Source organism: Bombyx mori, chromosome 26 (assembly GCF_030269925.1).
Source record: "Bombyx mori chromosome 26, ASM3026992v2".
Taxonomy (NCBI): Eukaryota; Metazoa; Arthropoda; class Insecta; order Lepidoptera; family Bombycidae; genus Bombyx; species Bombyx mori.
The window spans coordinates 2393905-2407161 of NC_085132.1; the positions used below are offsets into that span (position 1 = coordinate 2393905).

Here is a 13257-nt window from a genome sequence, read left to right on the forward strand (position 1 = left end):
TGTTATTTAAAAAGTATTTATTCCTCAAGTTTATAATATTGAAAATAAAACTACACTATACATAAAAAAGGGTTTTTATTATAACGATAACTTTTTTATTACTAATAAAGTAAGAGTAATATATAGTAAACATCATAGTATAATATATCTGGACTTCACATCAGGATGATCAGGATCAGAATGGAAGAATCGCTTTTATGTATACATATCGACGCTTGAAAGGTAAACGTGACTAAGCGACAATAACTGCTTTGTACAAAATAATCATATTCGATGCGCAAAAAAAATATATTTCTAGGTCTATTAAAACCATTTCAATCCTACAGCTACTAGCTAGATTCTACTACAGCTAGATTCGTTAAAAAAATTTTTTTTTCAGGTATTTCAACTTTAAATTAGTCTACTGTAAAGTTCACGCATTGTCGCTTAGTCACGTTTGCCTTTCAAGTGTCGATATTCATGTTTCTCTCGTCGACTTGTCTTAACCTTTGGTCACAATTATGAAAATTAAATTTTTTTAAAGAAAAACCTCTGCCTTTGTAGAAATGTATGTACATTATCTTAGAATTATTATATTATTTTGTAACTAGAATTTGATAGATATACTGGGTGTTACAAAACTACCCGTAAAGCAGGAAGAAGGTTAAATGGGGCCTTATAACGAGTCCATTCACAATATTTAAGAAGCGTAGTAACGCTGTATAACATACCCCAAAAAAATAAAAAATATTATTATTTTCACTGATGTGCCAACCCTATTTCAGTAAAATCAAAGAGTTAACTACGCAGAATGTACTTACATTTCTACTAGAAACAGTTGTAAGTTATCGAGTAGAAGATTTGAAATTTACTTTTTTTTTCCAACTTGACATTTTTTGAAGCCAGTACTTGAGTATAATGACAATTTTGTACTGAGGTAGCAAACATTTATGAATGAATAATAGAAAAACAATAAAGTAGACAATTATTAGGTAAAATAGGTATGTAGGCCTTTCTGTTAAATAATCTGGTTCCCTGACATGACAGCTTACTAGGGTTGACAAAATTTTTGGGTTTGATAAATAATAATATTTTATCGGGGTATTTTGTAACATGTTGTATATCACGGATATCAGACTTAATGATTAATGTTCAGATATTGTAACACAATGATCTAGAAATTTTATTATTTAGGCAGTATAAATTAACATTGCCATATTAAATTGGCTTTACAAATAGCGTTGTCAGTAGAGAGTTGCCATAAAGACCCTTATAATTAGGTATTTATATTTGAACTCGTAAAGCTGTATTACAAAATTCTTGGGTCAGTCTCCTCAAGATTAACTATTTTCTCAGATATCTCCCATAATTTCCTAGCTTTTGCCATGTCACTAGCTGATTGAGACACCGAACTCTCCTGACAGTCAGAAAAGTATTTTCCGTTCACTTTCTCTAAACTTTCATCAACTGCTAACATTATTGTAGTCTGGCAACCCTGCTCTGGAGTCTTAAAGAAGCATTTGTTAATCAAGTTTAAGCCCCAACTTAATGGTGCCGGGACTGATCTCCAGATGCCCGTATCGATTAGTCCAGGGTGCAGGCAGTTAGCTGTAACCCCAGTACCTTCCAATCTCCGGGCCAATTCTTTTGTGAACAGAATATTCGCTTCTTTGGAAGCGTAGTACAGATACCCTGGAATCGAATCCACAGGGTTCGGTTTGTTTAAGTCAAACGAAGCAAGTCTGTATAAAGAGGATGCTACTATAACGATTCTCGAGGGCGCGGTTTTCTTCAATAAATCTATCAGCAGATGAGTGAGTAAAAAGGGACCGTAATGGTTTGTGGCCATAGTCATTTCGAGGTTATCAACTGTTGTGTTCTTTTTAAATGTTTCGGCGTATCCTGCGTTGTGCACAAGGACATCCAGACGGGCTTCTGTTTTGTTGATGTCTTTAGCGAATTCTCTGATAGACGCGAATGAACTGAGATCGAGTTTCTTGACTTCTATTTTGGTGTTTCTAGTTGTTTCGATGATTTCAGCTGAAACAATTACAAATTATATTACAATTTTAAAAATATTTGTTTTATTATGTCGCGCAGTGGTGGCTGGATTGTAGATAAAACTACTTTCATCGTTCACTACACAGAACGTTATATAGTCTGTAGAATTGACAAAAAGCCCGCCAAAAAGCAAGCCACGTAAAATTTATAGTCCGATTAAATTAATTGCTTAATTTGTGTGTAACGTTGATACAATTTAAATATAATTGTAAAATTTTTGTCTATGTTATTTAAATAAACATCGAATTGTGCCTGATGCGTCGTCGGTCCCCAAAAATGGTATACCTGGTCTACTTCAAATGACGTCATAATTGTATTTCCAAAGCCGCAAACAATAGGTTATTTAGCAAATGAATTATAAATATAAATACATGTAGTCTCAGTAAGTTAATGCATCTTATAGGTGTTCCTAATGAGCCAGGAAGAAAGATTGGAATATTTTTTTGCTTTTCGTTGTATTTAAGTATTACATTAAAAAGTTGCAATACAACGGTTGTTTGAAAAATACTTAATCGATAAATAAATGTAAGATATTAATCGCTCATTTCGTTCTTCAAAATAATCTGTATGGATTTATGGATATGTGTTGGCTTGTTTAATTAGAAAAGAAAAGGGTGCGTGTACTTTATGTACGCGCGTACGAAGTTATACTTTATTTTTATTAAATTTATTTCTTTTTTTTTAATATTAAATAATTAATAATAAATATTTAACGTTAATAATTTAATAATATTTAGTATTAATTATATTAAATAATAATTTTGTCATTTATATTACTAAAAAATGAATGCTAATAACACTTTTTCTTAAGAGTGTACATGCGCGAAAGTTTACCTCTGGCTATATTCAGACTCGCCAAGTTACGTCGGTCGTATTGTAATGAGCGATTTAGTGGGCAACTTCATTCTGTTAATTTCGTGCCACGGTGCGCGCGCATCGTAAAATTTCACCCTCATCAATTTTTCATAACGCGCCTAAAGAAGTATAACTTCAAAAAAAATTACCTTTGACTTTCTCAGCGGCGTCCATATTCCTGCAGGCCATTATGACTCGAGCGCCTCTCTGAGCCAATTCCCTGGCGGTTTCCTTTCCTATTCCGCTAGTGCATCCTGTAACTATTACCGTCTTCCCGTCCATTTTGGTTTTCCCGTTGTAAATACCACAAGTCCACTTAACGTACAGATGTAAGGCGAAGAGTACACCAATGAGACCTAGTATGGCGATCAGGCCAGCTATGATGAGAGCCGGGAGGAGCCACCAAAGGTAACTCACTTTCCAGAATTCCGCGACAATCATGTCTGAAAAGAAATAAATGGATTTAGGAATATAATTGTCGAAAAGCTGCCGGGGAAATTGAGGTATTCGTTATTTACTGGTATACAAATAAACGCACGCGCACGCACACACACACACACGCACACGCGCGCACGCACACACACACACACATACACACACACATACACACACACATACACACACACACACACTCACATTTGTTATATATAAATAGTAATATTGTAGTATATAACTTGTAATATTGTAGTATATAAAGTATATAACGTGTTTTTATGGAAGAGCGGAGTCTCCTAGCACAGGCTTGCACGCTTAAAAGGAAACTCCAATCATTGTATTATTTTAACTCGCTTTTGAAAATAAAGTATTTTGTATTTGTATTTGTATACTCCCTGTATTGTGAAACCTCACGCATAGGTACGACCATTTTGCCTATTTCTGTCGCGAAGCAGTAATGTGGGGTGTGGGGGAAGCAGTAAATAATGGGGTTATTCAATTGAGAAAGTGGAACGACGTACCGCCACCTTGAGATACGTCTGGTGGCAATTTACGGCCTCTAACTACTTAATATCAAACGAAGTTAGGGTTTACTATTGTATAAACAATATTAAACAACTAAAAGTCGTTGAGAAAAGGGAAGCGCACAAGCTCACTTCGATAAAGCGGCACGTCCTAAGAACCCTCTCATCGTGGCCGCCGGTAACTACGTTCCCGATCCTGCGAACAGAATGGAAAGCAGTCGACGTCGCCCCAAACACGTAATTTCGGATCCTCCCGATCCACTAACGGTGCTTTTAGGTACCTCAAGCACCGGTCATCGTTCTCGTCGAACCCGTTGCGACGAAGGGCTCGACGAGTAAATTAACCCTCAGGCACAGCCCACTGAGTTTCTCGCCGGACCTTCTTACTGAGAAGATGACTCACTGGTCGCGTTTCCGATCCGGTGGTAGATTCCGGGAATCACGGCTCTTGCTAGGGTTCGTGTTAGCAACGTCGTCAGGTTTGAGCCCCGTGAGCTCACCTACTAGTTAAGGTTACGCTGAAATAGCCTCTCAAGGCTCTCAGAGTAGGCAGAAAAAAAAAAAGTAGGTACAAGTATTGCAGATAAAAGATTCTACGCTAGTAACTGCGACAGATGACAGACAGAATACAGATAACACAGAGAAGCGCTTTTTGGCGGGAAATCATTTGCATTTTTTTAATCTTTTTAATCTCTAACTCCAAATTCGTAGGTTTACAGGAGGAGCGTTTAAATGAAAAAAGGTTGAAAAAATCTTTATTATTGCAGATATATTTATGGTTTTTTCTTGTGTAACTAATTGATTTACTGTTGCTTCTAACCCCATCAATAATGAATTTGTAATACTTTTAAAATAGTGAAGCGATTTGTGTGAAAAACGAAAATTTCAAAATTTTGAGTTAGAGTGGTGTTCATTGGAGGCATCGATTTAATCTACTTGTGAACTGTAATGTGGCATAATTAGTTTTAAAACAGATTAGTACGTATATTATAAATTTACTTAAAGACTTCCATAGTCTCAAAACATTATAATACTCATTAACAATAATATATACAGCCTACCAAATAGGGTAACAATTGTCTTCACAAGTCCCAAGTATGTATTCAATTATAACTCACTAATTTTCGTATTCATTAGAACTGGTTATTAGAATGGTGTCAATTAGTGAATAATGAAACAGTTTAGTTACGGTTGATGAGGTCAAATGCATTGCATGCATAAATGCATTTGTTGCATCAAATCTAATAAAAAAACTATTACAAGTTTGATATGCTAGTTGAAATATGTGTGGCAGGCACATTGTAAATGTTAGTATGTGTTATATATTGTATGGCATATTATTGGTGTTAGGACATCTATCTCTAGTAGTGTTACATCTATTTCTGCCGTGAAGCAGTAATGCGTGACGGTTTGAAGAGTGGGGAAGCCGTTGTATTATAAAAACTGAGACCATAGAACTCATGTCTCGAAGTGGGTGGCGGCATTTACGTTGTAGATGTCATGGGATCCGGTAACGTTTTAACACCAGGTGGGCTGTGAGCTCATCCACCCATCTAAGCAATAATATAAAAAAATCTTTTATTCATTCAAAATTTAGCAAAACAAAACCCGACCCAATAACGGTGCTTTTAGGTACCATAAGCACCGGTCACCGTTCTTGCCGAGCCCGTCGCTTGCGAAAAAGGGCTCGACGAGAGAATTAACCCATAAACACAGTCCACTGAGTTTCTCGCCGGATTTCTCAGTGGGTCGTATTTCCGGTCCGATGTGGTAGATTCTGCGAAGCACTGCTCTTGTTAGGGCCAGTGTTAGCCACACTTCCGGTTTGAGCCCCGTGAGCTCACATGGCAGGGTGAAGCTGAAATAGCCTCTCAAGGCTATCAGCATAGGCAAGAAATCCAAAAAAATGACCTCATGTAACAATGCTTCTCATACAACAATAAATAATTCGCTAAACAAATTATAAATAATTATTGTACATAGCTTAAATGTTGTACACGACTTAAATTCACGTTCATAATTTTCGTTTTATTGTCTCGAGTGCTCCACAGATCTCGTGGTCACGGACGATTAAAATGACGATTCATCGACATTCGAAAATAACATATGACATATATATATGACATATATATATAAAAATGAATTGCTTTTCGTTAGTCTCGCTAAAACTCGAGAACGGCTGGACCGATTTGACTGATTTTGGTCTTGAATTATTTGTGGAAGTCCATGAAGGTTTAAAAGGTAGATAAATATGAAAATACTCGGAATTAATGAAATAGTTTAGGTCTTTTATTTATCGATTGAGGCACTACAAAGTCTGCCGGGTCAGCTAGTAATTTGATAAAAATTTGACGTTAGCTAGCACAGCCTTTTAATTCTGTAAACGCCTACATTAACCGTGACTACAATAAAGAACCCGAAATGTAGGAAGTAATAAAATGAATCAAATAATCGAGATTAAGCAGCTGTTGAATTTAATTATGACCGGGAAAGCCGATAACTTGGCACTGTCATGGACCCCAGCCCAGCGTTAGCTGTTGCTAATTTTGTGACATTGCGGCCCGTAAGAAAACAAAGATTAAATTATTTATTTGCATTCGTTTCTGTCACGAATTAACAATTGTCATATTATGTCTTCGATTATTAATCTTATTAAACCAATTTTCTATCTAATCGGAGTATGTGTAAGCATACTGGTGGTGTCGTACTGGTAGTAGGACCTCTTGTGAGTCCGCGCGGGTAGGTACCACCACCCCGCCTATTTCTGCCGTGAAGCAGTAATGCGTTTCGGTTTGAAGGGTGGGGCAGCCGCTGTAACTATATTTGAGATCTTAGAACTTATATCTCAAGGTGGGTGGCGCATTTACGTTGTAGATGTCTATGGGCTGCAGTAACCGTGAGCTCGTCCACCCATTAAAGCAATTAAAAATAAAAAAACCACTTTTCTAAATTACGTACTTATTAAGAAAAATTAGGACTTACAGTTTTCATATCGCAATGAACATATTATGTTGCTCAAGTTGCTTACTCTCCTGAGCGAATGAACTAACACAATGTAATGAAATAAATTTAAATCAACGAAGTACAAATATATATAAAGTCCGTCCTATTTAGTTGGATTTCTACATCATTATGGTAGATACGAACTCCGACAAAGAAGTAACAACGCATGTACCTACATTCGCGTTGCTAAATGTGTTGTGTGATAATTACGAAATAATTGATTTTGTATGGAAGGCGACCTCGAGAATTTTTTAGGTCGCATTATAATCAGCGCCATTGACTTTAGTAAGTTTGTAATTGAAAAGGTAGATTAACATTTTTAGTACTATAGGTGATCGATCGAGCTCTTGGGTCATGCGGCTGCCTTGAGACACCATTTGAGTTGTAGGATCAGTTTAATGCGTTTTTTTTCCTACCTAAACTGATAGCCTATTATGAGAGGCCATTTCAGCGTAACCTTAGCTAGTAGGTGAGCTCACAGGGCTCAAACCGGAGTGATGCTAACACTGACCCTAGCAAGAGCAGTGCTTCGCAGAATCTACCACCGGATCGGAAACGCAACCCACAGAGAAGATCCGGCGAGAAACTCAGTGGGCTTTGTCTATGGGTTAATTCGCTCGTCAAGCCCTTCGTTGCAAGCGACGGGATCGACAAGGACGGTGACCGGTGCTTGTGGTAAAAGCACCGTTAATGGATCGGGAGGATCCGTAATGACGTGTTTTGGGCGACGTCGACTGTTTACCATTCGGTCTACAGGATCGGGTATGTAGTTTCCAGCGGCCACGACAAGAGGGTTCTCATGTCGTGCCGCCTTCACAAAGTGCTTAATTCGGATATTTAGGCTGATCCACTCTTCTAGACATGTCGGGTCCTCGCGTCCCTTTACGGGGGCGCGCATCTGTGGTCGGTGAGTGCCCTTCTTCCTGGGCGTATGCTCCTTGCCTTCTTAGGCATGATAAGTTTGCTGGAATGCATTTAATGGGCTGGTGTGATTTCTTTCTCTTTCTTCCTTCCTCAAGAGCGGCAGAATCTTCACGAGCGCCAGAATCTTTTTTAAAACGCTTTTATTAGCTTCAGACGTATGTATGTTAGTATGTAACGGAATCTTTGAACATGATTTTGACCCCCTTCAAAACGTCGGATTAACTCGAAATTTGGTATACTTATTAAGGACCGATGACAATTTAATATTTAAAAAATAATTTAAAAAAAAATAATGGAAATAATTGAAATTCAACTAAAAATTTAAAAATAAATAATAGTTAAAAAAAAAACTAACAAAATACGCTTTTATAGAAAATTCAACTAAACAAATAGAAAATAAATTTTAATTTTGAAATAAATTTGAATTAATTTAAATAATATAATTTAAAGAATAAAATTAAAATAAATTTGAAATAAAAATAGTGTAAGAAAAAATTATTTTATTGTAAAAAAAGTTTAGTGTATTTTAATAGTTTTTTTAAACTTTTTTTTCTCACTCCTCTAACCCTAACGCGACAGATTCGTTGCAAGAATCGGCAGGAGATTACTATCTGCACGTGCAGATACAGTATGTGCCTTACCACAAACCAAACTCTTCTTCCAACCTAAGATAATGAGGTCACTAAATCTGTAATTTAAGATATGATCGTACATTTTCCAAACACTGAACTCGATTGACCTTCTAGCGTGAATAATTTGCATAAAGTAAAATTAAGCCTCGTGCTTAATCTTAAAGAAAACTAATTTATTTGTAAATACAACTGTATCTAATTGAAATTAAGATGGTTTAATTGTGAGCGTGCATTTATGCCCTTTGCCTAAGCAATGTACTAATACAAGACGATATGAATGTTAAGATAAAATAAAACAGAAAAACTTACATTAATCACAAAACGTATAGGTAATTACGGTAGCCACGTCGCTACCGACTGCAGTGCGATTGCAAATGCAAAATTAAATCTTTATTCGTACCTAGTTAATTCTGCTTAATTTTTTACTCCTCGTTCTGAAATCGACTCAAAGGTCGTGAAGGTCATATTTTAACAATTAATTTTAATAGAGAAACTGCCACGAACCCAAACCTTGTAGTTAAAAATATTGTGATTGCTATTCATCTATTGTGTGATAATATTGCTGTAGCAATTGAAATTCTCACAGCAAATTTACAATAAATATATTTCAAGTTAATTATCCAAACGACATGTTTGAAAAACGCCAACAAATCGTGATAATTAACCTGAAAAATTACTGGCCATGTCTATTATGGATGAAAGGCGATTGCATGCAGCAGAGATGCGAATGTTGCGATGGATGTGTGGAGTAACGAGAATTGATAGAATACGGAATGAATATGTTAGAGGAAGTCTGAAAGTGGCACCTGTGACAGAGAAGCTGAGAAGTGCGCGTTTGGGATGGTATGGACATGTGAGGAGACGAAATGAAAATGAGGTTGGTAAGAGAATGTTAACTATGAATGTGGAAGGAAATAGAGGAAGAGGTAGACCTAAGAAGAAATGGATGGATTGCGTGAAAGACGATATGGGTAAGGGGGAGTGAGCGAAGAAATGGAATATGATAGAAGAGTAAGGAAGGAGAAAACATGTTGCGCCGACCCTAGGTGACTTGGAGAAGGGCAGGATAATGATGATGATGTCTATTATGGACGCGAGCAATGCCCGACACAAGCGAGCCGCTGTCTACGGCAGAGGACTCTAGAAACCGGGTTTGAAGAAGGACAATATGTTATAGCGCTTAAGAAATTCCGGGAAGAGGAAGTTCATTCCATTATTGACGATACTTGGGTAAAAGATCACTTGAAACACAGTCAACTTGAACATAATGCTTAAATTAATTCTGTTCTGATGGCGGGCAGTGTGGCAGTAATTATTTCTTAAACAATTCTTCAGAGTAGTCCCCGTAGAACCAGAGATTCAAATCGAGCTATTTTTATATAGTAAAAGGAAGATGTTGGCTCTTAGGAATGCCACTGCGCCGGTTTTGATATAGAATCAGTACCTCACGCGAAGTTTGCTCTGTGCTGTGTAAAGTTGCAGTCGCAGGACTTTCCACTTTTTTTATTGCTTAGGTGGGTGAACGAGCTTACGGCCCAGATGATAAGTTAAGTGGTTACCGGAGCCCATAGACATCTACAACGTAAATGCTGGCACCTACCTTGAGATATGAGTTCTAAGGTCTGAGTTTTAACAATACAATGACTGCCCACCCTTCAAACCGAAACGCATTACTGCTTTACGGTAGAAATAGGCAGTGTGGTGTTTGTTCCCTACCCGTGCGGACTCACAAAACGTCCTACCACCAGTAAACCACACATTTTAGATGTCAACTTGGCCGTATCCTCCAAATAACTCCGATTACCACTTGAAACGCAGCAGCCCCAAGAATCCCAATACTCTCGCAAGTTTCGAAGTCAAACGATGACCTGTCGTGTTCCAAAAACAATTTTCCAATTAAATTATAAATGCTCATTGTGATCGTTAACCCGTAATTTAAGAATACTCATTAGATTTTAGCTTTTAATTAGCATTTGTTTTTTTTTCGTCTTTGCGTCAGTATTTATTATATAAATCGTGTCCTTACATGTACGCAGGTACGTGTTAGAACTTCGATTTTAATTTTAAGTTATTCTTACCTGCTATTCTAATGGTCTATTAATGTGTAGCCCTGGCTATTTAAAAAAAAGCAGTACCTTGTTTTTTTTTTTCGTTTGACGGGCTTAAGAACTGGGAATTCATCTGGTTCACCTGTTGTTAAGTGCTTACCCGAGCCCATAGCAATCACAACGTAAATGCTCCTACTCAGTTTGAAACACATGAAGCCAGGAGGGGAGGGATTAGTTAACTGCCGCCCGAACGCCTCCAATGGAGACTTAATAGATCAAGGGCAGCTGCTTGTTTCATACTTGTTGCTAGCTTGTTGCTAGTCGCATACTTGTTGCTAGCGTTAGGTCTCTAATAACTGTGGTACTGGATTGGGTGGATCCGTAAGGATATGTCTGGGGCTTCGACGGTGACTGGCTCCTGAGTGAGTCGGATCCGGGGATTATAGACATTCGACAGTGACAGTTTTTGTAGAGCGGTTGTCCCCACCTTTCAGAGCGAAACGCCTGACTGCTCCGTGGTAGAAATAGTTCGGACGGTGATATCTATCATACCACCCTTTAGGAGGTTCAAAAATAGGGAAGATCTTCCATTGAGCAGGTGAATTTGTTCGGTAGTCAAACGGTTCGATTTTTTTTATAAATGAGGGATGGCCCAGGGGCCTTTCCAGTTTTACCAAGACAAGTGGACGAGCAAAGGCTCAGCCAGGGCTGAATGTGGTTCGGAACTTTTATCTATATTCAAGCATCCGTCAAATATCTTGTATTCAACGATGGCTACCCGCCACAAGCCAATTAAAAGTGACTACATAAGCATAACGTATCCATCTCATTAAAAGTTTGATCTAATTAAATACTTTCTCAATTAAAACTCGACGGTTAAGATTATCTTATGATTTTAATTAATTGTTCTTGTACCTCAGTGATTGTGGAAGATCTTTTATTTTTAATTTAATTACTTAACGCTTCACGCTTTCACAGTGGCTTAGGTATGTATGAGCGAGGCAAATGATTTAAAATCAGAGTCCATTAATAAATATGAAGCAGGTGTATTTCTCTAAAGTAAAAATTTGAAATACAATGTAATATAAGGTATTTAAGTATAAATATGTCCGGGATTTAATTTGCATTATATAGATGATATAGTGAACTCCCGGCCAATCTGGTGTCTCTCCCCTCCCCTCCTCTGATGGTATCTCCTCCTCCTTATGTCAATAATCCTCAATGCTGAGGATCATGGCCTCCTCTAAAAACTTTCTCCTGTATTATCGCCATAGCGCTATTCCTGCCTATCCTCGGCTGTGTGGATAGCAACGTGGACTGAAGTATTGAAAGCGGTCCGTATCTGGTCCGACCCGCGCAATTGACTTCTGCCTCTGGGTCTTCTTCCGGTCCATAGACATTACGGCGTAAGTGCCGCTACCCGCCTTGAGATATAAGATCGAAATCTCAACATAACTAACAATATATATTTTTTATTGCTTAGATGGGTGGACGAGCTGACAGCCCACCTGGTGTTAAGTGGTTACTAGAGCCAATAGACACCTACAACGTAAATGGGCCACCCACCTTCAGATATAAGTTCTAAGGTCTCAAGTATAGTTACAACGGCTGCCCCACCCTTCAAGCCGAAACGCATTACTGCTTCACGGCAGAAATAGGCAGGGTGGTGGTACCTACCCGCGCAGACTCAGAAGAGGTTCTACCTGTGTGTCTGTGACAAACAGACAGACTGCCTATTTCTACCGTGAAGCAGTAATGCGTTTCGGCTTGAAGGGTGGGGCACCAGGTGGGCTGTGAGCTCGTCCATCCACAGAAGCAATAAAAAAAAAATCTTAACCATCCAGTGTGCCACCCAAACGTGTATAAAAAAATCATTCAAATCGGTCCAACTGCTTAGGAGGAGTTCAGTGACATACACACAGAATAAACCTAAGATGCTAGCTGAACCGGCAAACGTTGTTTTGCCATATTAATTATTTCTGGGAAAGACAAATAACCTAGATACCGACTGCAGCGTCATCTGCCAGGCTGATTTGTGAATCTAAGCCATCCAGAGCGCCACCCAAACGCAGCATCGGTCCAGCCGTTTAGAAGGAGTTTAGTGACAAACACACGCACAGAAGAAATAAAGAGATTATGTTCGGAAATATTCTAATGACAATAAATAAGCGCGAGATTAAACTTTAAAAATAAAATGTACTTTTCTTAAATGTTTACGAGTCACTAAAAAAGGGAAAATACATATTATAATATACTTATATAGCGTGTTTTTTTTTGTGAATACACATACTTAAATTGTTAAAAAGGCTTAAATTATTTTTAGTTAGTTTTTGAATAGAAAGTGTCACGATGATGTGTATTGAATTAGAAGATACTTTTAAGCATCTTTGATCTGACATTCTTGTTGTATGTATGCTTCACGAGCTATTTAATATTCTAGTTTTTTATATTTTGCCTAATTTCGTGATAAATTTTCACTTATCGTTTAAATTCTAACAAAAAAATAAAACTATAATTTTTTTTAAAACAAAATCTTCTACAAAATTTATCAAACCAAATATTTGTAATTAAAAATTAGAAATTGTTGTTTTTTTATTACCTGATTCACGAGACTCAAGTTTTCTTAAGTTCTCAGTAAAACACCGCGAGCGTGCACAACTAAGAGGGGACCGTGTGATACTGTCCTATTGTTAGGCACACGCACAGCTTCAGTAATAAAATAAAATGACACAGTATAAATTTAATATAGCGGGTTTAATCTGAATCCGAATCATAGACGTTAGTAATTTGTATCGG

At 37.5% G+C, this 13257-nt stretch overlaps 1 protein-coding gene across 4 annotated transcripts; it reads right to left on the minus strand.

The window, feature by feature from the left end:
* Positions 1 to 58: 58 nt before the first annotated feature.
* Positions 59 to 13140, minus strand: LOC101737271 (retinol dehydrogenase 14). Of its 4 annotated transcripts, XR_009976793.1 has the most exons (4): positions 13061 to 13140; positions 3045 to 3338; positions 435 to 2019; positions 59 to 153 (listed from the first exon to the last, which is right to left on the minus strand). XR_009976793.1 is itself a non-coding variant. In XM_004932974.5 (3 exons), exons 2-3 carry the CDS (start codon positions 3334 to 3336, stop codon positions 1289 to 1291), a joined length of 1023 nt encoding a protein of 340 aa, XP_004933031.1. In that variant the 5' UTR covers positions 3337 to 3338; positions 13061 to 13140; the 3' UTR covers positions 59 to 1288. The 4 variants fall into 4 exon arrangements, 3 of the variants coding, with proteins under 3 accessions (XP_004933031.1, XP_012551704.1, XP_062532288.1); XM_004932974.5 differs by having other exon boundaries at positions 59 to 2019; XM_012696250.4 differs by lacking the exon at positions 13061 to 13140 and adding an exon at positions 6837 to 7054 and having other exon boundaries at positions 59 to 2019.
* Between the last annotated feature and the right edge of the window lie 117 nt (positions 13141 to 13257).

Excerpts from the sequence above, each read along its gene's own strand:
- LOC101737271 (XM_004932974.5), bottom strand. The coding sequence starts at position 3,336 with ATGATTGTCGCGGAATTCTGGAAAGTGAGTTACCTTTGGTGGCTCCTC. Across the intron at positions 2,020-3,044 it reads CGCCGCTGAGAAAGTCAAAG|CTGAAATCATCGAAACAACT; the intron begins GTAATTTTTTTT and ends TAATTGTTTCAG.